We start from the raw sequence: 27377 nt of genomic DNA, 5'->3' as shown, positions 1-27377 counted from the left end.
ACTACTGAAGCATTTATTGGGGCAAGGAGTGCAATGAAGCTCAGCAACACTTTAGTGTGTGAGAACATGATACCCAACGCACAATCAAACATCTTCAAGGAAACAGCTATGCAAGACAATGAGAATTTCTTCTGTGCAGGCCTACGTTGTGGAGATGTTTTTTTAAAAATACATTTAAAGCACTACCCATAATCTTTCAGCTATTTAGCTGTGCCAACTCTAGATAAACGAGAGTAACACTATGCAGGTTCTGCAGATGGATTTTCATTCAGTGACTATGTATGTGTAATGTTTCATGCCCACAGTGATTCCTATTTGTTAAAATGGAAGGGCAGTGACTGGCTGATATTCCCAGTGTAAGCTCTGATTTTTGATTGAAAACAAGATAAAAACACAGGAAAAGAAAACAAATACATTGACTGGTCTATGAATGTTGTATTACCTTTAATGTATTTAGCATTTAACAGAAATCTGGATAAAAATGCATATTGTAGCTTCCCCTTTTCCCTCAGACACTTGGTAAACATTTTCTGTGGGTTGTAAGCGTATAGAGCTTTATCAGCTATAATAACCGATGTCTGCAAGCTCTTTGCACAGAGAAATGGGGAAATGTTAAGCCAAAGATCTCCTTTCCAAGTTTGGAAATCATTCTTTACATTATAGAGGGTTGCAATCCCATTGCTGCCAGTGGATGCCCTCTGTATATCCTCACAATGAGCTGGTAAAATATGAAAAGGTGAAAGGGCCGGTTAATTGGCTTTGGCGCGGAGCTGAGCTCTCTTGCCGGTGACGGCCTGGAAACCGGTTTTAATGCTGGCCACAGAACAGCGGGAGTGGCAAGTCTCACACTGTAGGAAATATAATCTTGTGTCTTTTTGTAAAATTGTATCTGGCGATCGACAGGTGTGACATGTCACATACTCCTCTGCAAAACAGAATAAGAAGGTCTATTTAAAAACAATGCAAATATGCTTGTAGCATGTTTAATAGAATACCAAAACAAGATACATGACCCACATGATATACAAAACCCACAAAATTCCTTTCCTGACACTTGCCATCAGGGTCAACAAGAGAATATGTCATATTTTAGGGTGGTCATAAGAATAATAAAGTATGGCACAGTGAGTAGGTGCTTACTCGTGGCTCTAGCACAGAGAGTTTTTAATTGGGAAGCCTCTGATTGATATATTCCAAGGAAAAAAGTGGATGGCTTGCAAAGGCTGCAAACAGCCGATCTGCAGCTTTTGCAAGCGGTGTTTAAATATATGCCAAAGAAATAAAATGCATGTTTTTTCTGGGGCTATATCTACTAAACTGTTTAAAAAAAACTTTTCAATGTATTGTTCCTTTAAGAAACCTAAACTGAAACAGCAAGTACAGTATATGAAAAGGTCCATTTCCAAAGGACATTGTCACTCAGACAATTTTCATGTTTTTAAGGACATACTCTGCCGCACTATTATTAGAGAAACTATAATGTTTTCAAAAATCAAGTTTATATCTCTTGGGATTTCTTTTAAAGAAATCGCCATCAAGAAAACAACCTCCCACATCTCTCTTATGGCGCTACAAGATCATTTAAAATATGCAGGATTAATGAAGACAAGGGAAAATAGCAGTTTATATACAATCAAATCACGTCCTACAAGCAACAACTTCATTATCCTACAATGGATTTACTCGGTACGAGGAAAGACTTACTGATATATCGTCGCAATACATTCTCTATTTGCTTCTGTTGGAATCTGCCTTTGATTACCAATTGGTTGTTGCCATCTATAGAGCCACTGGATAGATACAAGAGAAGCAGTTAGTGCATCGGAAATTAACTTCAGAAAGGCAGGCATGGCCTCTGCATTATTCAACAGTTATCTGGCTTGGGAGATCAGCAGGCCCAGTGAATTTACAACATTTCTGTAATAGCTTTCAAGGGGGCATACTTTGATTATATTTACATGAAGGTGATCTGGTTTCATTGTGTATAACACAATATCTATACTTTGCTAGGGAAATCACAAGCAGATATGCAGTATAAAAGGTTATTTCACAATTATTTCCATCTTTCTGGGCTGTATAGCTATGGGTACCCGCACATTAGGAATTGTAGACGGTCAGTCTTTTAGAGGTTCTGCGTACACTAGAGCAGCATGCTGCATGTGAAGGAAGGGATCTTGATGTAAACACATCTTCCAAAGTATAGGGATTTTTGCTTCCTTATTATCGATATAAAATTTCAGTCAAATGTAAAGCCACGAAGACAAACAGAAGAGAAAAAAATAAATAAAATACTAGGCCGTACTAAAAATGAAAATAGAACATGTTGACTGCAAACAAAACATACTTTAAACTGCTTAGTGAATAATGCATTTGTGTAAGTAATCAGTTACGAGAACAAATGCTCAAGATAAACTTACCTTGTACCCAACTCCGCTAATAGGAAAGCCAGAAGATGTTTTGGCTGACGATGTAATCTGGGAAATAAAAAAAAATTAAACAAAACAAAAACATACGCTATATGAAAAAAGTCAGACACATCAGCTGCATCATTTATGCAACAAAATTTTAATCAAAAAATAAGAAATTTATATAGATATATAGATATATATATATATATAGAGAGAGAGAGAGAGAGAGAGAGAGAGAGAGAGAGAGAGCGAGAGCTCACACATACACGTTTCCAAGTGCAGGTGAAAAAAATGCAAAGGAAGTCAAAGTAGGCTGTCACATTGCTCCAAGAGAGTATTGACAATATAGGTGGCTGGGCAGAAAAGTGTCAGATGACACATAATAGGTATATCAACTGACCAAAAGGATTTACAAATATATTTTGAGACGAGAGACTTGGCAAAGGCTTAGAAATCCCAATGAAAAGGTGCTTATAGATATATTTGTAAGGACCATGAAAGCACTGCAGCTTACTGAAAATGGCAACAAAATGCAAAATGAATGTCTACATTTGAGCATAATGCCAACATATAATAAATACAGTTAAAGTATTGCTTATAAAAAAAAAAAAAAAAAAAAAAATGATAATTAAAACTGCTATAGCAATCTTTATCAAACTGTGGAATGGCAATGTAATCCAAAGAGGAAAATGTAATGTCAAATCACTCCTCCCTCTTCTTGAGGAATAATGAGACCCATTGAAACTTCCTTTATTATTTGGAAGCTGGCATTTACAGCAAATTTGAGGAATTAAATCAGTGACCAGTGGCTTTAGGCAGAGGAAAAAAATAAAATAAAAAATATTCTACAACACTGGTTCCCAAACCAGTCATCATAACTTAGCAACAGTCCAGGTTCATCACTATCTCAACAAACTCTAGAGCCTAGACTGTCAATGGGCCATGAGGACTGGTGTATAACTGCCTCACAGGCTGGTAATCATTCCTAGAGCACCTATGAGAGTAAATGAGGCTTTATGGACTATATTTCATTCTGCAACATACATCAAAGTCTAAACATTTATACTGTACTCTGGTACTGAAATTGTTAAGGGCAGTATTTCCTTTGGCAGCCCCTATGTAGGTCATTTTAGGATGATCAACCAGCAAAAACAATGGACCCTGCCTGCAAGCAGCCTCCCATAAGTATCTCACATGAAGACGAACACTTTTTTTGAAAGAAACAAATATAAATCACACAATATAGATCTGCCAAGAAAACTGAAAAACTATAACCTAATAACCTACATATATATTAACATCTGCTTTTGAGTCAAGAAGGAATTGAATTCTGTAGGTAGCTGGCAATATAAGAAATCACTATAATGTATTTGCACTTTAGTTTGTATCAATAGTTGCTCAACTTATGTGTTAAAAGTTAAACAAACATATATTCCTGACCCTATAGTTTTAAAACCACCATCTAGCCCCCCATACCTCCCTAAATATAGTAACATTTTACTTGGATTTAAGTCTGCAGCTGCTGGCTCTGACCCTGATCTGTCTGCCTCAACAATCACAATGCTTCCCCATAGAATTGGCTAAGACTCAAGGAGGCACAAGCCAAACATAGCCCTGCCAATCAGCATCTCCTCATAGAGACTCATTGTATCAATGCATCTCTATGAGGAAAGTTCAGTGTCTGCATACACAGGGTGGAGACTCTGGACGGCAGTGCTGCACAGTGTGCAGCACTGCCCCAGGAAGCACCTCTAGCAGCTATCTAAGCAGTGACCAGTGGAGTTACCCCTAGGCAGTAATGTAAACACTGCATTTTATCTGAAAAGACCGTATTAACTGAAAAAAGCCTGAAGGGAATAATACTACTCACCAGAACAAATACAATAAGCTGTAGTTGTTCTGCTGACTATAGTGTCACTTTAATCTTGAAGGAGTTTCAAGTTCTATAAAGGGAAATCAGATTACCAATATACAGCACAACAAGGATATATAGAAGACAATCAAGAGGAGCTACTCACAATTTGCAAATGTCTGTGAAGTTCACAAATGAGGTCTTCTTTGTCCCAACCCTAACAACCTGTGGTGGTTTCATGACAAATTTTCTCTTCTCTCCGGCCACCATGTCTGGATTCTTCTCCCGCATAATGTTAAAAACTCTGTTTAGCAGCTAAGAAAAAGATTTTTAAAAAAATAAATTAAAAAAAGAAGATAAAAGAAGTGTTGATAAAATTCATTAAAGAAAGCTATGGGATGCAAAAAATGTTATGAAACCCCACAAGAAGTATCAGTGGAATTTGCAACCATTCAACAGGACACAAAACGTGTCCTTACTTAACAAGGAGGATGCCACATAAACCGTGTAAAGCAGAGACGAGCCTTTACAAATAATTTTCATTTTATTGGATACTATATGTACAGAAACAACTTTATCTACACGAAAAAACTGCTTCATTAAGCTAATGTCCCTTAGGTTTTGCTATACTGTGTTGTAAATGGGTATCCAGTAACATCCAGTGGTGGATCTGGTACATCATCACACACTGTCTAAATTACGGATACTCTTTTTGGATACCTTTTTAGCTGGAATACGAACTTACTCGAATTGACTTTATACACGTTGTATATCGATTCTAGCTATTTATAATACCCCACACCACTTAGGAGAAACTAGCCAGTACCGACGAAGTCCCAGTATATATCCTCTTTTTTCAGGACAAGACATTTTGTTACTATAGTCTTTTGTACTCATTATTCATATATCTACCATTTGTCCTTCTAAGCATTTCCTACATTGATTCTATTTCTCTATAAACTCCTGCTATTTTGGAGTACACAATATTTGGATTGTACTTTTATATCCCCATTTAGGATATTTTTAACTATATTGAATAAAATTTAGATTGTAATAATCATTACTTTATTGTGCCTCACCACATTTGATTTATTATGGTTGTTGGTGGAATAAAGAGAGAAAAATCTAGGGACAAAAATAAAATAAAAAACTAACTGGAAGGAAAGATCTAATATTTTATGTCGGAGAACAAAAGTTTTCATGATGAATTCAGAGCACCATAATCACTAAAGTCCACTGTAGTGCCCATGATGCCAGCATACCATTTTTGTGAGGGCATCCATAGTGCAGCTACTTACTCAGTATATTGCTTATGAAGAAGTTACACTTCCAAATAAGCAATGATGGTTTTGACCAGATTGGGATGGCATTCATAGATTGAGCAGGTCAGCTGACAACCAATGAACACTGGTCCTTAAATGTACTGATCAGCAATTATGAATTTTAAATCCTCTGAGGAAATGTTTTAGACGTGTTTTTTTTTTTTTATGACTGAGCACTTCAATGATATTCCAGAAGGACAAGAGTAGCAAGTTCTCACCTCATCGTATGTATAGTCCCTTTCAGTGCCAGCCCATGCAGGTCCAAGTTGGGAGACGAAGGTGATGTCATAATCTTTCTTGTTTTCTTCTTCTTCAAAGGCTACAAAACATGACATTTAGAATGTATTAATCGACACAGAGGACCTCATCAGGCCTTCCTCATGCTGTGGATAACATGGAAAATCTATTCTACGACATGTCGAATAGGAAGGTGTTTTTTAGGTATGTGATATAGCTTCTCACAAACACTATTTTTCTTGCACAAACTGCTCCAAATTATACCTTCATCTTTGTCAATGATATCATCCTCCTCAGGGAACTTCACATTCTTCTTTTTCTTTTTCTTGCCCAGCATGAAATCCAGGTCATCCTCCTGAGATTCTGAGGCCTCTTGGACTTCTGTTTCGATTTTGAGGTTCTATAAGGAGAGAAATAAGAGTTACATGCATAAAACTGGAATATATCCAGGAAATATTATAAAATGCACATTTAAATATCTAGGTTAGTATTTTAACGATTAGGATGTGTGTTACAGTCTAATGAGCACTGTTTATTTCATGTTAAAATATTTATTTAAAAGTCTTACTAGTTGCCAGGGAACTCTTTGTTATGTTGAAAGAGCCACTGCCTGTCTGCGTATTTTAAGTCTCAAAACTTTTTTTTCTTGCTAAGTTTAAAGGGACACTATAGGCACCCAAACCCCTGAATCTCAGTTAAATGGTCTGGGTGCACTGTGCCTCTCCCCTTAACCCTGCAATGTTTATATTGCTGGGCCAAGACTGCCTCTAGTGGCCGTCTACCAGACAGCTAGTAGAGGCACATCCTGCTGTTTCACAGAGTTTGACTCTACGAAACAACGCTGGACGTCCTCACGCTTTGCACGAGGACATCCAGCATCTTCAAATCCCCCATAGGAAAGCATTGAATCAATGTTATCCTATGGGGAAGGCCTAATATGAGCACTTGGGCTCCCCCTCTGCACGGATGTCAGAGGATGTAAAGAAAAGGCTGGAATAAGGCTAGTGTAAATAGGGTTATTTGCGGATGAGGGAAGTAGAAGTGCAGAGGAACAATTAGGTGTTGGAAATAAGCTTTGTATCGTAACAGTAAAGCGTTTTTATAAGATGCTGAAACAGACATGACTTGTCATGTTAATATGTCAAAGAATCTGATTTTTTTTACTTTATACTCAAATACAAAATGTTGGGATATGCTCTATCTTTATATCTTAAGATACTCATATTGACTGTTTCTTTAAATAAATAAAGCAGATTCGGAGCACCATGATGGATCTTTCTATATTGGTGCAGAGAATTTACAATCCCAAAAATCTCTTCTTACCTTAACAGCTTCCTCTGCCTCATCCAAGTCAAACTTTTTCGTCTTCTTTTTCTTCTTCTTCTGGTTGAAGAAATTCAAGTCATCGAGATCATCGGGTGCATCTGTAATAAAATATATATAATAGTTATTTCCCAATGCTGATTGCATTAACAGCTTTGCCCCTGGCTAGTGAGGCTTCGTGGAGGATTTCAAGGAATAAATGTTATCAGATGTGAAGGCTTGGAAGGGCCACTTGTTCCCAGTCTGCTAAACTAAGCAAACCTAACATACCCATCAATGAGGAACCATCTGTCTTTCTGGATAATAAAGTGCAGCTATCATGTACAAACGACAAGGTGGAACTTCACAGCTAATAATAATAAAAAAATTTAAAAAAATAAAGTTTGATGTCCAGACGCTGTGCATCTGCAATAACCAACACTCAAACACAGACAAACCCTTCAATGTAAAGAATTGCCTTTTAGTAGATACAGCAATGCATACACTGTAGGGTTAAATACATTTCTAGTGGCTCTCTACCTGACAACCACCAGAGGCACTTCTGCTGTGAGATCCAAGTCAAACTCAGTCCATGCCATGCATGCACTTTTCAGCCACAATGCTCCTCTGAGGAGCTTTGCACTGAACATTTAGAAGCGTCTGTGTGACGTCACAGGAAGCAGTTCGAGCGGCTGCAGTGACTCAATCTCAGAAAGAGGAAAAAGGTAAGTAAAACTCTCCCCCGCAATTTTTCTTAGATTTAGAGCATTGGAAGAATGAATCAAAATAAAAAAAGAGGAGAACACTGTAGTGTTAGGAATCAGGTTTGATTTCCTAATGCTATGGTATTCCTTTGATCCTGGAATTGTTCTGCATAAATCAGAGGGACACACATGCAATGCATTGCTAAGATCACAAAAAAAAATGTAAGCATATATGTTATGTTAATAAATAAGCATTAGAAAATAATTTATAGGGTATGCAAAGGTGCACACATGATGAGTAAAACTGCAGCTGGGGGATAAAATTACTGATATCATAAACCCATGCTAGTCATCAGAACCCACAGAATAGAATGAAAGGCTCCTGATTGGTGGATCCTTTTCCTGGTGAGGGATGGTCGGCTTGAAGCAGCAGTCTAGACCGTAAAGTGTCAGGATCTTGGAAGGTACATCCATTATTTAAGTTGTGATTTAAAAAAAATAAATAAATAGAGTAACTTTGAACGTTCATTCCCTTTAAACTTCCCATAAAGAATCATTTGGGGTACTGTGTTGCATGCTACTTATGTGTATGTGGAAAATATGTCAGTATTCTGGCAAAAAAAAAAAAAAGCTCCGCTCACCTTTTCTTCTAAAGGTCTCTTCGTCTATATCAAAATCTTTCTCCTCCTGAGGCTCCGGCTCAACCTCTTTAGTCTCTGGGACCTGGGTCTCCTCCACCTGTGGTTCACCCCCTTCTTCATCCAACATGAAAGGCTTCTTCTTCTTCTTCTTTTTCCGTGTCATGGTGGGGTCGAAAATCATCTGCAAGAAGAGGCACAGCATTCCATATTGGGTAACTGGTAACCACACACTCCTCGACTAATGTTATGTATGCAGGAACATTATGCACTATATAACCCTTTTGCTACCGAATGGGTTATTTTATAGATAGAGATATGTTACTAATGTTAGAAAGAAAGTTGAACAAAAGCCTTTAAAAATCTAGGTTTATTCCACATTGTAAAAATGGTTTTGGTTGTTTCTGTATGCAACCATTTAAAGAGGCAACAAAATGACTAAATATGCTTACTAGTTGCCAGGGAACTCTTTATTATGTTGAAATCAACAAGGCCCCCCATTAGGAGCAGCAGGCAATGGCCACCCACTCCACCCAGACATAATGGCAGAGTCATTATAACTCTGCATTTATGTGGATACAATAGAAATATGTACACACAGCAGAGTTCCTCCATTATTATCGAGGCACACAGTTTTACTGGGGTGGGAAGGAAATACTGGGCTACTGTTTATTATCACAATTCTAAAATGAGCAACGTTCACATTACACTGTGCTGTCCTGACAATTTGTTTTTGGCATATTGGTAATTTAACACTATGAAGCATACTGTGACAAGTAAGAGAAACAGGGAGATCAGACTGAAAGCAGAGCTGTACCTGTATCATAACCATTACAGTCTGCTGTTGTATTTACAGTGGCAAGAGGGCACTTTTTGCCTCCTACTGTAAGCACAGTGTTTGACAACTTACCTGGGGTCTGCTGGGGAACCTGCCACCTTCTCGGAAGTCAAATTTTTTTTTCCAGCACTGAGCTAAGCCTGGCAGTGCAGGCAGGTGCTCATTGGCTGAGATTGCTCAGCCGACGCTCTCAGCCAAGGAGTCAGTCCTACATAGCACAGCAGAATTAAAGAAAGTAATAAAATAGAGTATTGAAAGCAACAAGTGCCAAATACACACACCACTCTCTGTGTCTAAAATAAGAAATAATGATACTTATATATATATACACACAGGTACATATGGGAGATGTTCCATGTAGTAAAATCCTATAAAGACAAAAGATACATAGTATAGACTGTATATACAAAAAGAAATATATGAAAGTGATAGAATACACTCACGAATTCCAGAGCCGTGCCAGGCTCTGTATATAGTGCCCAAGGGTGCCTTAGAAGGCTATATGGAGAATCTTGGATGATGTCCCCCAGAAGCAGGAAAAAGCAGCAAGTGATGATAAAAAAATATTACATTTATTGTAAATAAAAGTTTAAAAATAACTGTGCAGGTCCCATATGGTGACACACAAAATCAGTCATGCAGACGCGTTTCAACTCAGTCCGAGTTTTCATCAGTGCATAAAACATCCAGCTGCAGTTCCGTTTTAAGTTCTCCGCTTTTCTGATTGCCGGTCACATGGGCGGAAGTTCGGGTGGCCGGCGTCTGACGTCACTTCCGGTATTTTCGGCGCTCTTTTTCCGGCTTCATTCTGTTCAATGCATTTGCCCAATTGAAGCTGGAAACTCCACATTGTAAATGGGCACCTTGTATAGTCCTTAAAGTGCATACATATAAGCAGTAGCTTGTAATGGGGAAAGTGACATAGTTATATATACAGATAACGGAGAATAATATAGTAGAGGGACTTAAAGGGACACTATAGTCACCTGAACAACTTCAGCTTAATGAGGTTGTTCAGGTGAGTGCTACAGCTACCCGGAGCCTTTTTCTTGTAAGCACTGTATTTTCTGAGAAAATGCAGTGTTTACATTGGAAGCTTGGAACACCTCTTGTTGCAGTCAATCAGACGGCCACCAGAGGGACTTCCGAGTTCAGAGGCCCTAAAAAGGCTGTGAACGCGCTTTGTGTGCTGATAGCCTGTCAGCACTGCTGTGGGCGTGGCTTCAGCTGACAGCTGAAGCCCGAACCCACAGGGACGCTTACTGTTCACAATAGTGGTTGAAGGGGGGGGGGGGGGGGGGGGGGGGGAGAGACCTACTCTCCTTCTCCCTCCCGGCCCCCACCGCTGTGCGGCGGGTGGGGGCCCTAAAATTATCAATAAGGGGGGGACCTACTGTCCCCCCCCCCGGCCCCCACCCCTGTGCGGCGGGTGGGGGCCCTAAAATTATCAATAAGGGGGGGACCTACTGTCCCCCCCGGCCCCCACCCCTGTGCGGCGGGTGGGGGCCCTAAAATTATCAATAAGGGGGGGACCTATTGTCCCCCCCCGGCCCCCACCCCTGTGCGGCGGGTGGGGGCCCTAAATACAAAGGGGGGGACCCTAGTTAACCCTCCCCCCCCCCCCCCCCCCCAAAAAAAAATTATCTCCCTACCTACCCCCCTCACCCTAAAAATAATGAGGGGGGGAACATTAACTAAAAACCTGTAAAAAAAAAAATAAAAAGAGATAAAAAAAACTTACCATTCGATGTTTTCTTTCTTCTAAAATCTTCTTTCTTCAGCCCAAAAAAGGCCAAATAAAAATCCATAATAACCGACGCAATTAAAAAAAAAAAAAAAAAAAAACAAGCGCAAAAAAAATAATCCATCTTCACCCATGGAGGGCTCCGCGCAGACTGAGCTCCGCAGGGTGGGGAAGGCTTATAAAGCCTTGCCCCGCCCTGCAATTAGGCTAAGAACACTCTGATTGGTGGGTTTAAACCAATCAGAGTGCTCTTTGTCATTTTACAAGCGTGGGAAAGTTCTTTGGAATTTTCCCACGCTTGTAAAATGACACAGAGCACTGTGATTGGATGGATTTCAAGCCATCCAATCACAGTGCTCTGTGTCATTTTACAAGCGTGGGAAAGTTCTTTGGAATTTTCCCACGCTTGTAAAATGACACAGAGCACTGTGATTGGATGGCTTGAAACCCATCCAATCACAGTGCTCTGTGTCATTTTACAAGCGTGGGAAAATTCCAAAGAACTTTCCCACGCTTGTAAAATGACAAAGAGCACTCTGATTGGCTCAAACCCACCAATCAGAGTGTTCTTAGCCTAATTGCAGGGCGGGGCAAGGCTTTATAAGCCTTCCCCACCCTGCGGAGCTCAGTCTGCGCGGAGCCCTCCATGGGTGAAGATGGATTATTTTTTTTTGCGCTCTTTTTTTTTTTTTTTTTTAATTGCGTCGATTATTATGGATTTTTATTTGGCCTTTTTTGGGGCTGAAGAAAGAAGATTTTAGAAGAAAGAAAACATCGAATGGCAAGTTGATTTTATCTAATTTTTTCTTTTTTACAGGTTTTTAGTTAATGGTCCCCCCTCATTATTTTTAGGGTGAGGGGGGTAGGTAGGGAGATATTTTTTTTGGGGGGGGGGGGGGGGGAGGGTTAACTAGGGTCCCCCCCCCTTTGTATTTAGGGCCCCCACCCGCCGCACAGGGGTGGGGGCCGGGGGGGGATAATAGGTCCCCCCCCCATTGATAATTTTAGGGCCCCCACCCGCCGCACAGGGGTGGGGGCCGGGGGGGACAGTAGGTCCCCCCTTATTGATAATTGTAGGGCCCCCACCCGCCGCTCAGGGGTGGGGGCCGGGGGGGGGACAGTAGGTCCCCCCCCTCATTGATAATTTTAGGGCCCCCACCCGCCGCACAGGGGTGGGGGCCGGGGGGGGACAGTAGGTCCCCCCCTTATTGATAATTGTAGGGCCCCCACCCGCCGCACAGGGGTGGGGGCCGGGGGGGGGGACAGTAGGTCCCCCCCTTATTGATAATTTTAGGGCCCCCACCCGCCGCTCAGGGGTGGGGGCCGGGGGGGGGGGCAGTAGGTCCCCCCCCTCATTGATAATTTTAGGGCCCCCACCCGCCGCACAGGGGTGGGGGCAGTAGGCCCCCCCCCCTTATTGATAATATTAGAAAGCGAGCTGAGCTGTCAGTCAGACAGCTCAGCTCGCGAACGCGCATTCCGCGCACATGCGCGGTAAAGCGCTCAGGTTCTTCATAGGGCGGCATTCAATGCCGCTCTATGAAGAACACGATTAGTCCAGCGCGAAGCAGTCCCATTGGGCCCCGCGATTTCGTCATTTTGACGAAAAAGGGGGCGCGGCCTAGCGGGGAGCTCGGCGCTGGAACGGAGGTAAGTTTTTAATATAAAAACACCGAATATTTCTGCAATTGTCATTGAGGTCTTTCAAAAAATATTTAATAGCTTCACAGCCCAGCTCATGTGAAATGATAGTATATATACTATTATATACTATCAGTTTATATACTATCATTTCACATGAGCTGGGCTGTGAAGCTATTAAATATTTTTTGCAACAAAGCAACAAGTTTGTTGAGAACCAGATCAATTTTATTATAGATAGTATCCATCTAATCCTCACCAATAATTTTTTTTGGTTTGATGGTTCATTTTTTCTTCAGTTAGTCGGTAATGCGATGGGGACCAGATTCGCTCCCAGCTATGCTAATTTGTTCATGTCCCACTGGGAAGGCACTTTCCTTCCAGGTCGGGAGGCTATGGGGGCGGGTCTGGTCCTCTATCGCAGGTATATCAACGACATCTTCTTTATATGGAAGGGGTCCAGAATTTCTTTGGATCTCTTTTTGAAAGACCTCAATGACAATTGCAGAAATATTGTCCTGACTAGTCAAATCAGCCAAACGTCGGTCCAGTTTCTAGATCTAGAGATTTATATCTCTAACAATCATATTTCCACTAGGACTTACTTTAAACCGGTGGATGTTAATGGGTACATTGACACCACGAGTTGTCATTACGACCCGTGGTTGCGCAATGTGCCCAAAAGTCAGTTCAACCGTATCTTCAAAAACTGCAGTGACATTGAGGAATATGAGGAACAGGCAGGACGATTAAAAAACTTTTTTGTTGAAAAGAAATATGATCCGATTATTTTAGATTACCAAATCGAGGAAACTAGACAATTAAATAGAGAGTCCCTATTAGAATATAGAGACAGACAAATAATCGAGCAAAAAAATGAACCTCCATTAATTTTGGATTATAGTGGTGATGCTAGACATATAAAATCCATTGTTCAGAAATACTGGCATATCTTGAAAACTGATGAAGGTCTTAAAGGGACACTCCAGGCACCCAGACCACTTCAGCTCATTGGAGTGGTCTGGGTGCCAACTCCCACTACCCTTAACCCTGCAAGTGTAATTATTGCAGTTTTTTTAAAACTGCAATATTTACCTTGCAGGGTTAAGTCCTCCCCTAGTGGCTGTCTATTAGACAGCCACTAGAGGACACTTCCTGCTTCATAGCACAGGTTTTCTGTGCTAGAGCGTCGCTGGACGTCCTCACGCTGTGTGAGGACCTCCAGCGTCGCTCTATTCCCCATAGGGAAGCATTGAAATTCATTTTCAATGCTTTCCTATGGGGTGCGCTAATGCGCATGCGCGGCATTGCCGCGCATGCGCATTAGGTCTCCTCGGCCGGCGGGCGAGATCAGTCTCGCCCACCGGCCGACGTAACCAGAAGGAGGAGCGGCGGGGGAGGAGGAAGCAGCGACGTGGGACCTGTCGCTGCCCCTGGTAAGTGACTGAAGGGGTTTTCACCCCTTCAGTAACCGGGGATTGGTGGGTGGGAGGGAGAGGGACCCTCCAGTGCCAGAAAAACGGATCGTTTTTCTGGCACTGGAGTTTCCCTTTAATGACATCATTGGTGATAAACCCAAAATCGTATATAGAGGTACAAAAAATCTCCAAACTTTATTGGTTAAAAACCATATAAAAACCCATACTGCTAATACTAATACCTTTAATCAAAAACATGGCTTTTATCCATGTAAAATGTGCACAGCCTGTAAAAGAACAAAATTTAAAAAAGATACACGTACTAAATTTATTTCCAACATATCCAAAAAGGAATATAAAATTAATTCTATTCTCACATGCCACTCGAGCAATGTGATATACCTCCTCTGGTGCCCCTGTGGACTACAGTATGTGGGAATGACCACGAGAACTTTAAAAACCCGCATACTGGAACACTTGGGCAATATACAGAGGGGGTATGCCAAACACAGTGTCTCTGCACATTTTTCACAATGCCATAACAGTGATCCTTCATATGTTAATTTTATTGCCATTGCCCAAAAGAAAAAAGATTGGAGGGGGGAAGACAATTTTAAAGAATTATGCAAAATTGAAAGCAGGTGGATATTCGAACTAAACACTTTATCCCCCAATGGCTTAAATTTAGATTTTGAGTTGACTCATTTTTTTATAATACTTTTTAAAAACACATTATTTTTTACACAGTTTTCTATATACTTGTTTTACATATACTTTTTGATATATGCTTTTTACATTTATATCTATATTTATTTTTATATTTTTGGCCCTTCCACCCCATCAATCTTACTCTATAGGGGCTATATCCATATAAATTGGAGGTGATATACACCTTTAAGGCATTACATATTATGTGCCCATATGTTGTTTATTAATACACATATATATTTTTCCTTTCAGTATGTACTACTGCTTTATTGTTGCTATTTGCATAAGCAACTATGTCATTTTTCGTACTACTAATCATTGTTTATATGTATGTATTCTGTAAGATATGAAAGATGCCCATTTTCAATATGGAGCCATTTGCATCATTTGGGCAAATGCACTAACAAACTAATATTGACATTATGCATTATGTACTTATAAGTTGTCAATCCATTAAGTCCCTCTACTATATTATTCTCCGTTATCTGTATATATAACTATGTCACTTTCCCCATTACAAGCTACTGCTTATATGTATGCACTTTAAGGACTATACAAGGTGCCCATTTACAATGTGGAGTTTCCAGCTTCAATTGGGCAAATGCATTGAACAGAATGAAGCCAGAAAACGAGCGCCGAAAATACCGGAAGTGACGTCAGACGCCGGCCACCCGAACTTCCGCCCATGTGACCGGCAATCAGAAAAGCGGAGAACTTAAAACGGAACTGCAGCTGGATGTTTTATGCACTGATGAAAACTCGGACTGAGTTGAAACGCGTCTGCATGACTGATTTTGTGTGTCACCATATGGGACCTGCACAGGTATTTTTAAACTTTTATTTACAATAAATGTAATATTTTTTTATCATCACTTGCTGCTTTTTCCTGCTTCTGGGGGACATCATCCAAGATTCTCCATATAGCCTTCTAAGGCACCCTTGGGCACTATATACAGAGCCTGGCACGGCTCTGGAATTCGTGAGTGTATTCTATCACTTTCATATATTTCTTTTTGTATATACAGTCTATACTATGTATCTTTTGTCTTTATAGGATTTTACTACATGGAACATCTCCCATATGTACCTGTATATATATAAGTATCATTATTTCTTATTTTAGACACAGGGAGTGGTGTGTGTATTTGGCACTTGTTGCTTTCAATACTCTATTTTATTACTTTGACTCTAGGGTGTTGGGGAACACCTTTTTCCACTCCAGTACTGTGTTTTGATTTTACTGTGTAAGCGCCATCTACTTCTTTTTATTTCCAGAATTAAAGAAAGCTCCTTGCAGGAGCTTCTGTCTCCAGGGGAGATGGGAAAAGGACCCATAGAAGACTTCAGGGAAGTTGTCAAACAGTCCACAAGGTTTGGCTACTTAAAACGGAGGGGAAGGGCAATGTAAGAGCACCTCAACCACTTAACCATGTTGTAGTGGTTATTGTGCTTGGGGTGTTCCTTAAATTACATTGCATGATGTAGGTACAATATTTAATGGGATATTCACACAATTAATAGCAAAATAAATGTTGGTTACTAAAAAAAAAAAAAAATTAAAAAAAAAAAATGGATTATTTAAAATTATTTTATAGTTTACATTGCATGCCTGGCTGTCTTGGCCCAACCTGAGAATGCCATGTAAATAAGTATAAACCCCACAGTGTCATACATGCATGGCATAAATAGATGGATAGTTTTTATTTTATTTTATGCTATATACATTGAATTAGTCACTAAAATAAACTCTTCTATCAGGTTCACTCAGAAGATGTAAAAGGATATTATGACTTCCAGGAGTCTGACCATTCCACATTAAACTTTAGCATTTGTTTCTATACGTGATTGAAGTGCTTGCTGTAAATGACAAGTGCAAGGTCAGTGCTACATGGAATGGACCCATCACACGGATGCTGTAAGAAACTGCTCTTTACTAGATGTAATGTGAGAGAGAAGGATGCTGCATGACATTTGTTTATCGCATGCTGCCAATAATGTCTGCTTCCTATAAGACTACATTTGTTTTTCAGCAAAACACATTAAAGTAGCATGACAGGTTCTCATTAAAGTTAGTATTTAACCCCTTAAGGACCAAATTTCTGGAATAAAAGGGAATCATGACATGTCACACGTCATGTGTCCTTAAGGGGTTAAATCAGAAAAGCCAAATAACATCTTGAGCGAATAAATGAATAGAAAAGTAAACAAATAGACAAAGTATGGGGGGCTTAACCCCTTCAGGACCGGCCTGTTTTTGCGATGTTTGTACGTTAAGGACCAGAGCAGTTTTAACACTTTTGTGGTGTTTGTGTTTAGCTGTAATTTTCCGCTCTCTCATTTACGGTTCCCATACAAGTTATATATTGTTTTTTTCACGACAAGAAGGGCTTTCTTTACATACCAATATTTATATTATGTCATATATTGTATTTAAAAAAAAATAATAAAATATGGTGAAAAATATAAAAAAAAACATGTTTTTGGACTTTTACTTGAAAAATCTTTTACTTATCTACAAAAGCTAATGAAAAAAACTGCTAAATAGATTAAAAATGTTGTCCCGAGTTTAAAAACACCCAGTGTTTACATGCTTTATTGCTTTTTTTTGCAAGTTATAGGCCTATAAATACAAGTAGAAAATTGCGGTTTCAATATATATATATTTTAAATGTATCAATAGTGACATTGTTACACCGTTATCTGTCATAAATCCCCGAAACACACCTAACATGTACATATTTTTTAAAGTAGACAACCCAGTGTATTCAAAATGGGGTATGTCCAGTCTTTTTTAGTAGCCACCTAGTCACAAACACTGGCCAAAGTTAGCATTTATATTTGTTTGTGTGTTAAAAATGCAAAAAACTTATACTTATCAGCTTAGTTCACGCTACGGTTTAGCCTGAATCCATCATACCATAACATTATTGATATAACTAAGAAGCTTGATATTACTTACGTTGACTTACCTATTGATTGTTACACTGCACTATATGGTATAGCTTGTTGTTACTAATTAGACTTGCATGTTTACTTTACAAAAAATGAGACAGATATGAGTATAGTGACCAACTACTTGATTAACGTCGTCTTATGCACTAACTCCTTTATTTTTGTTCACATTCTGTACCGCATAACTCAATGTCTCAATAAAATAAAGATTTACAAAAAAAAAAAAAATGCAAAAAACGCTAACTTTGGCCGGTGTTTGTGACTAAGTGGCTACTAAAAAAGGCTGAACATACCTCATTTGCAATACCTTGGGTTGTCTTCTTTTGCAAATGGTATGCCATCATGGGGCTAATTCTCATTCCTTGGCTACCATACGCTCTGAAAGGCAACCTAACCAATCTGATAAATTTCAATAAAAAAAAAAAAAGTAAAATCAAGCCTTATATTTGACCCTGTAACTTTCACAAACACTATAAAACCTCTACATGTGGGGTACTGTTATACTCAGTAAACTTCGCTGAACACAAATATTAGTGTATCAGAACAGTAAAATATATCACAGCAATAATATCCTCAGTGAAAGAGCTGTTTGTGTGTGAAAAATGCAAAAAACGTCACTTTCACTGACAATATCATCGCTGTGATATGTTTTACTGTTTTGAAACACTAATATTTGTGTTCAGCGAAGTCTCCCGAGTAAAACAGTACCCCCATGTACAGGATTTAGGGTGTCATAGAAAGTTACAGGGTTAAACACAGTGCTAGCAAATTAAATTATCTGGACTTTTGGCCTGGGTTGGCAGGCAGGTCCCTCAAATTGCAATCATTAAAATTACTTAATTAGGTAAAAATATTACATAAATATGCACGTAGAATTTTAATATATATACATATTTATATATTTGACGTCTACGTGTATATTTATGAAATTATTTATGTAATTATGTATGTGGACATATGTATATTTCGTATTATTTTTATTTATTTATACATAGATATATATATCATTACATTCTAAGTGTATTTTGATATAAATATATATATATCAATATCAAAATATTGTTAGAATAAAATTGCATATATATATATAATTTTTTTTAATTATTAAAAATTATTTTTATTTTTTGTTATTTATTTTTATTAACATATTATTTGTATTTTATAATAATATATATATACCATATACAGTTATTATATATATATTGTTTATATTCGTGTGCAATATAAATATAAGTGTATTTTTATATTAATATACGTATATATAAATATAAAAATACACTTAGTATGACATTATATATATACATATTATTATTTTTACACTGATTTTTTTTTTTTTACACTTTATTTTTGATTTTACACTTGCAGGGAGACTGCCTGTCAGCACAGACAGTCCCCCTGCAGGCAGACACATGGACCCCTATTGCGGTCATGTGATCGAGTGATCACATGGCCGTGGGGTCCTGATCTGCCGAGAGGGGACTGCCCGGGCAGACAGGCAGTCCCCCTGGACCGGGAGGAGCACTGATCGCCGCCGTGGGACCGACGGCGATCAGGTAAGTAGCCCCTGACCGTTATGACGGTTCAGGACCGTCAGCGGTCCAAACGCACATTTTACCGCTGACGGTCCTGAACCGTCAGCGGTCCTTAAGGGGTTAAAGCAGGCTCTCACTTCTGTTTTTTTTTTTTTTTTGCATATCTAGAAAGACTCATTTGGAGTGTGGCTGTCTGGGGGCAGCTAAAAGTAGTTACCTAAAGCCATTTCTCTTTTTTCAGCTTCTGGGTTTTAGATTGCCAATAGCAGCCTCACTGCTGTACTTCCACATAGGTGTGAGAGTGATTTTAAGTGATTACGGTGCATGGATTCTGTATGTGCCGAGTTTTACTTTGAAACCTGTACATACAGAGTTTAACCTCTTTGCTACGGGAGGTGTAACTCTGAAACCAGCAGTGCCATTAGTGGTTGATTATCTAGCCTGGAATAAGAGTTACAAGCTGGCTATTGTCACTTCTTTACAAAGTTTCACGCACAGTGTGCCATTCACAGACTAAGCGCCAATTATTTACTGATGTCCTCAGCCAATGAACAGCAACTAGATTGGCTTCTAGTTTCTGTAGCCCTGCAAAAAAAAAAAAAACCGGACGGACGTCACCCAGCAGGAGAGGAGCCTCATAGCCTGGCGCAGTCGTTACTAAACCGTTTGTCCCATTACCTGGGAATCGAGCCAGGGTACTCCTGACATCATAACCACTACAGTGGGCTGTAGATGCTTGGTGTAACCCTTTAATTAAAATCCAAGACATATCAGGCATTTTCAATCAGGACTAATACATAAATCTATTTGAATTTAATTTAGTCGCACCGGTTCTGTAGAAATGACATGCCATACTGTGAAAATGTGTGTGTGTGTGGTATTTTTGTACGTCCCGAGGGGGAGGGGGCACTGCAACAAATATAGCCAGGGAAAGTCAAATTATATAAAATACTATACATTTGCTACCAGTTTGACTAGCATAGCGCATAAATGACAGGTATATTTTATAGAACACTCCCAAGCACATAACCTCTACACTGCACTGTCCAGACCTCTATGAAGCATCCGAAGCTACTGCTACCGTTTCCCCACAAAATAAGTCCTAGCTGGGCTTAGATACGCAGGATTCTATGCCTATGTGAACTGGTCTTTGTTCGGGAGAATTCCCCTGAACACAGACATGCTTTCTTGCACATGCTTGCTACAGTTTATCCCCGAAATTAAGACCAGGTGCGTTTTTGGGGGGCAAAGATTAATTTAACACGGTAGGAGCTTCCATTATCTCTACTGACCTAAACCCTGTCATACAGAGCTAGCTCAAAGGCTGATTGCTCTAATGCCAACTAGCTATGTTAGCTCAATGAAACAACAAAATTCCAACTATAGAGGAGGTTTAGACTGGTGCTCAACAGTCCTCAGGTAACAAATCAAAAAATGTGACTACTTATATTGGGATGGTGCCAAGGTGCCCCTAGCACCATAACCACCATAGTGGGCTGTAGTGGTTGTGATGCATGGAGTGTTTTATTTATCCACTTCTTACTACTGATCATAAAACTGCTGGGGGTGTCACAACAATGCAAGTGCTGCAATTATAGGAACTTTAAACGGTAACTTTTTTTTACTTTCCTTTATCTTACATTTAAAGGGACACTATACTTACCAGAACAACTACAGCTTTGTATTTGTTCTGGTGAGTAATCATTCCCTTCAGGCTTTTTGCTGTAAACACTGTCAGAGAAAATGCAGTGTTTACATTACAGCCTAGTGATAACTTCACTGGCCACTAAAGCTGCTTCCTTGAGCAGTGCTGCAGAGTAAGCAGAACTGCCATTCAGCATATTTTACAGACGTAAGGATCTTGCAATTGCAGGCAGAACGCCTACAAAGGAAAGATAGATTTTCCCCTCCAATCTTGTGGATGCTCCCTCCTGCCTCCCTCTTTTTTTCATCATCATCATATTATTAATATTCATAAACCCTTCCCTCTCACTTTGCTGGCCCAAATTGGTCCAATCACAGGCTTCTCTAGGAGAGATGACTGATTAGACTACATGCAGCCCCAATGACGTCAAAAAAGCAGTGTGGAAACTTTGCCCAGAGCTGGATTTCAGGTAAATAAAACCTTTTATTACAGGTTTTACAGTGCATTGAGAGGGGGGACCTTCTCCACAATGCACAATAGGGCATATTATACCTGATAGATTCCTCCTCTCAAAAGGGTTATAGTAATCATTAGAACGACCTTTGTTTCTGCTTATGCAGCCCAAGCCACACCTCCCCTGGCTGTGACTCTCACACCCTGAATTTAAAAAACGGTTTCATTTTCAATCAGATGTTAATAAAGGAAGTTTAAACATTGTAAGAATTTAGGAAGGCTGTGGAAGTCACATGCAGGGAGGAAAGAATAGGGTTGTATAAACAAAGTGATTTAACTCCTAAATGGCAGAGAATTGAGCAGTGAGACTGCATGAGCATGATCTATACACCAAAACTGCTTTATTAAAAGGATACTACAGTGACAGGAGTACAAAGCTGTTAAAAACCCCTTATTTACTTACCTGAACCCAGAGCCGATGTCCCTTGGCATTGGTTCGAAGCTCCTCCGCCCCACGACAAGCAGATTCTAATGCGCATGTGCGGCATTGAGTCAATGCTTTCCTATGGGGGAAAAATATCTGACACTGGAGGTCCTCATGCAGAGCGTGAGGACATCCAGCGCCAGATACCGGACCAAAAGTCCGTTTCAAACCAGGAAGCCCTGTAGTGGCTTAAGCTAAAGTTGTTTTGGTGACTATAGTGTCCCTTTAATAATTGAAAATGGTGTTCCATATACTATAGAGTTTCCTCACACACAATACTATCTATACTACTCAGGTAAGTTGTGAATTCTTTTAACTACTTCCCTTGGAAGTGCATTCCTGGCACTATAACCACTACAGGAATTTCCATTTTTTTTTTAATTGAATTGTACGTAGCAGAATTTCTAACAAACAGATTAAAATTAAAGAGCATTTACCCCAATAACTAGCTCTGTGTTTCTGTGTGCTCCTGCACCTCACTTGGTGTCTTACTGTTACAACAGCAAAGCACACATGGCCATAGGTAGATACTGGGTGAGGAAAGGTACGCACAGATCTGTGAATTTGGCTTGAGTTTAGCAAGGCTACCTCATATGTAACAAGTACTTTATATTTCAAATTTCTACCAATCTACACATTTGCAAGCATAATTTATTACATAGAAGTAGTGTATTCAAAATCGGGCCTAATAATTTGGTTATAGACCATTTGAAACTTATTGTATTGCTTTGCAATAAAATGTCCTGGCCCACAACATCATAAAGCAAGGACCGCAATGGAGGATAGACGTGTTTTGGACGAGCTCCTCCACACTCTCGCTAAAAACTGCCTTTTCACAGCCCTATTGCCCTAGACAGGGGCAACATCAAGCAAGGTTTAGGCTGCCTGACCCACCTGAGATGTGGCGAGGTGGTCGGCGGCTCTCTGAACAACTGCAAGCCCCGTCGAGGCAGAAGCGGCCTACTACAGGCCGGACAGAGACAGCGGCCAAAATGCTGAACTGGCGCTGCAAGCGAAGTCAACCCTCTATGCGGGTGCCCCGTTACCCCTCCCCTAGGACCGGCGGGGGTGATCCCGGTCCATTATCGAAGGACACTCCAAACCGGGCAGGTCAGCGAGCTGAAACCGCAAACTCGCGACAGGTCGACCGAGGCCTAGCCAAAATGGCGACGGCCACATGGCCCTCGAGCCCCGACGCTGATGACATCCTCACCCGGCTGGATCAGCACTTTCAAGATTTCTGGACGAAACTTGAACGTTTAATGCACCAACAGACCCCACCACAGCCCTGTACTCACCCACACAGTGGCTTGCGACAGTCTGCAACTACGGAGGCTCCCACAGGGCGGCAGACCATGGGGCGCACCTCCCCAAAGCGTAGAAAAGCGAGACCACAACCACGGAGGCGCTTAATCTGCCGACCCCACCGGGAAACCACGAGAAAGCATCCACGAGGACAAAGGACACCCAGGAGACAGAACACCTTAGCAGCGACGGGCCCCCATGCAAAGCACAGGCCCTCAAGACGGAACAGAGCGCATCAGCAACCACCAACTGCATGGTATCAGACGCAGGACAAGCAGCTGGAAGCCCAGTATGAACTTTCCCCACATGGCAGCCCACAGCCCAGCAGGGGTATAGGATGAATGGCCGCCTGACTATGCTGACACCCAAGGCTGACTCCCAGGACAGACCACCCCATCATTACCAATGATACATGGCTGAGTTGCATATTCTTTTTAGTCCTATCCACAGAAGCTTACATGCTTCTGCTAGTTCAAATATGTGCTTTTGTGCTATAGTGAGATTATGTGGTGAGAGGGGAGCACTGTAAATCTGCAGTACCTATCAGCCACGCAGTGATTTCATGTGTATGCTCTAGCGGTCATTATTTAGTTTGCCTATATATTCATAAGCCTTAAAAATGTTCCTAGCTTGTTTTATCTTTTTCAAAAAACTATTAACTAACTGTTTCACGCTTTAGACACCCTTATCATGCTTGTTTAACTGTCTGGAAACTATGCTGACTCTACGAAATATAGTGCTGTTAGCTGGTGCCACTCAAATGCTTGATATGTAACACTAGCCTGTATTTCCTACAGTGGCTACACAAGCCTGTTTAAAACTCGCAGACACAATCTTGTACTTTATCTAAACTTAAAACTACTCAGCATCACTCTAACGTTTACACAAAAATATGCCGGCAATCTTTCTGTTCATGTTAAAAAAAAAAAAAAAAAAAAAAGTGCTGTACCATCATGCCACTCATTGCAATGCTATGAATATGCCTGCAGTTGCTGCCGTGGCCCTGCACGCTTGTCTGTAACTTATATGCACATGCAAAAATAAAGAATTTAAAAAAAAAAAAAAAAAAAAAAAAAACATCATAAAGCAAGGTTGCCAAAACATAGCGAATGTATGGCTACTGTACTGCTTTATTACCAAGATGGTAAATGAAGATAAAAGACAAAGCAAACAGTACACTATATAGAGGGGGACAAACTAATAAAAAAATAAACTAGAACACCAAACACCAGTAAGTTTCCTTAGACAACATACCTCAAATCCCCATAGATTGTAATCCTGTTTGAGCAAGGCTATATATATATATATATATATATATATATATATATATATATATATATATATATATATATATATATATATATATATATATATATATATATATATATAATAAAATTAGAATACCTGCACTCCAAAATTCAGATAATAAAGCCTAGTACCAAGTCACAATTATAACATAAAAATGAAAAAATACCAGCACTCTGTCTTCCAAAATCACTCTTTTATTCTGTCAATCCAGGGGGTTATATATATCTATCGCCTTTGTATAATTGTAAAGAACTGCAGAATATTCTGGCGCTATATAAAGGCTAATAATTAAAAACTGCACACAGGAAGCCAAAACAGACTAAGGTTCATTCATTGGTCAGCTTCCAGTCAATGGACTATCAGCATCAACAGATGTACTTCTGGCTCTCAATGGGGAATTATTAAAAGTGTGAATTGTCGGCAACTCAAAGTGAATATCACATTTAAGACAAATAACTGGAAAAAAAACTACCTGAATTTAACAATGAGTCTATCCTGTTAAGCTGCTTTAAACTAATATTCAATATTCACTTTGGATTCCACGCCAGACAAATCATTCTTTAGGGCACAGATGCAGAGAAGGTAGATCCCCAAATGTTTTAAAACTATAGCTTCCATGGTGCTTTGTCATTCGAAGGGCATTTTAAAAGGCATGCAAAGCATTAAGGGAGTTGTAGTTCAACATCTGGGGATCTATCTTTTGGGCACACCTGCTTTAGAGATTCATTTGTTAAACTTTCAATTGTATCAAATCAGTTCAACTATCAACAGCTAATCTGATAAAATCCTCTAACAAGGCTATAGTCACAGCTTGGCTCTTGTAACCTGAATCCTACTATCCCGATTTTAATTTGTTTGGTGGACAAATCCATTTAACGAATAGCTCCGCTCAGCTCCTAAAAGTATTTAAACCAAGCAAATTTAGACACAGGAAAAAAAATGGACTCTCTCTTGCAGGAGTCTCCATTCCTTCGGAACAGCCTGCCAAACCCCATCAGACTCTCCCCTAGTCTTTAATCATTTACAAAAGTCCCTTAAAATCCATCTCTTCAGAAAAGCTTGTGGCCTCCCATAGTAACTCATTTCACAAAGCTATCTCTCGCTCTCTTAAAAAGGGCCACACTCCACCCAATGTACAGCGCTACAGAATGTGATGGCGCTATATAAATAATAAAATAATAACCTGCCAATTCTGCAACTTTCCCACCTTGTCCTTTGGTCGCTATCCCCCTCCACACCCGTCCTACTGTGGTTTTACACCCACCTCCTCTAGACTGTGAGCAGAGTCCTCATCTACCTATTGTTCCTGTAACATTTTGTAATTGTCTCATTTATTGTTACATTTCTCCCCTATTAATATTATATTGTAAAGCCCTGTAGAATTAACATGTGGGCGCTATACAAATGCCAATAATAATAATGTGAGCATATAATATATAAATACATATATTTTTTAATATCCAGGCCCATGGCTGCTGGGATCTGGCTGTGCCCTTCCTTAGTGCAGGGGGGCTGTGATTAATTCCCAGGGGAGGGATGGCTGCCCACTCCCAGGCCTGACATCCCCGGCCTCAGAGCTGATTCCCCAGCCTGCAGCCCCTGGGCCTCTAGTGTGTCCCTGAGCGGCCCCCCCGGGCCCCGGCCTGTTCTCAGGCAAAGCATGGCGCAGGCCGGGCCCTCTCCCATCCACATGTGGCCGGCTGTGGGCAGCTCTCCCGCCGCCTGCTCTCACCTCGTCCCCGGACATGTTGTCGTCTATCGGTGGAATCTTTGCTGCCCGGCTCCTGCTCCGCTCAGCGTGTCTCTCCCGCTCTCAGCCCGCACCGGTATCTCCGCTTCGCCCGGTCGGTCTCCTCTTACATCAGCTTCAGGCTCTTCCACAGCGGCGCGTGTGCAGTGTGCCGCGTCACACAGAGAGCGACCGTGCTATACCGCGCCTGGCGTTCCAAACACCCGAGAACCAGCGCGGTGTCGCCTACGCAGACGCCATATTAGTAGAGGCAGGTGGTCTGGCCCTGGGAATGGACTAAGCTTAGAAACATTTATTTATTTATTTTACAAATTCAATACCAAGCTAGCACAGCTGGAACATAACTGATTTGGAAGATGTTTTAATCCTAAAATTTTAAATTTACTTTCAATGTTGCTTACTAATATGTGGATTGGTCAGTAATTAAATGTGATTTAAAATGTATACACAATTCCAAGTCAAACTATCTGCACTCAATACATAGATGATTTGGATAATTTTATGAATCCGTTATTGTAGTCTGAAATAATAAATTTACTCCTTACGATTTATAATTTGGTAAATAATCCTGCTATGAGATGTTTGAAACCAGTGCGGACATGGGCAAGCTAGCAAGGGATGGTGCCGTATTATTATTATTATGTTATTATTTATATAGCGCCAACAAATTCCTTAGTGCTTTACACTGGGTCACTGGTGACTTCATAAGAGAAAACATGCCCCTAAAAAGGCTTTTTTTCTTAGAGTTTGGCATGAATCCATGCCTGGCCAACTAGCTCTCATACTAGGCGGACTCACTCGGGGTAGTTTGCTTAGCACTAGCGGGTCTATTTTTGTGCTCCTACTATCCACTCTGTGAACGTGAACAAGAAAAATAAACACAGACCAACAAGACAGTGTGTTCAGGACCATCCTGCCCAAAGATGAACAGTTGGACAGACACCTCCCTGGACTGATAAGGAAGGGGGTACATGACTGATGCTAGGCTAAGGAGTCTTGAGGGAGGCTAAGCAGAGGGGTGGGGTATAGATAGATACAAAGTGGCCAAAATGGCAGGACAGTTATAAGGACAGTGAGGGGAGGGGACTTACCAATCAGCGCTTGGAAGTGCAGGGATCCTGACTTTCTGTCCCAAT

At 40.3% G+C, this 27377-nt stretch overlaps 1 protein-coding gene across 1 annotated transcript; it reads right to left on the bottom strand.

Moving 5' to 3' along the window:
* Window positions 1-425: 425 nt before the first annotated feature.
* EIF2S2 (eukaryotic translation initiation factor 2 subunit beta) lies at window positions 426-26415 on the bottom strand. Its single transcript, XM_063455723.1, has 9 exons — window positions 26224-26415; window positions 8467-8647; window positions 7143-7243; window positions 6084-6219; window positions 5801-5901; window positions 4427-4575; window positions 2418-2474; window positions 1705-1790; window positions 426-925 (listed from the first exon to the last, which is right to left on the bottom strand). Exons 1-9 carry the CDS (start codon window positions 26236-26238, stop codon window positions 750-752), a joined length of 1002 nt encoding a protein of 333 aa, XP_063311793.1. The 5' UTR covers window positions 26239-26415; the 3' UTR covers window positions 426-749.
* Between the last annotated feature and the right edge of the window lie 962 nt (window positions 26416-27377).

This window comes from Pelobates fuscus, chromosome 5 (assembly GCF_036172605.1).
Source record: "Pelobates fuscus isolate aPelFus1 chromosome 5, aPelFus1.pri, whole genome shotgun sequence".
In the NCBI taxonomy this organism is placed as follows: Eukaryota; Metazoa; Chordata; class Amphibia; order Anura; family Pelobatidae; genus Pelobates; species Pelobates fuscus.
The sequence above is the reverse complement of the archived record's forward strand: the minus strand, read 5'-3'. Positions and strand labels throughout refer to the sequence as shown.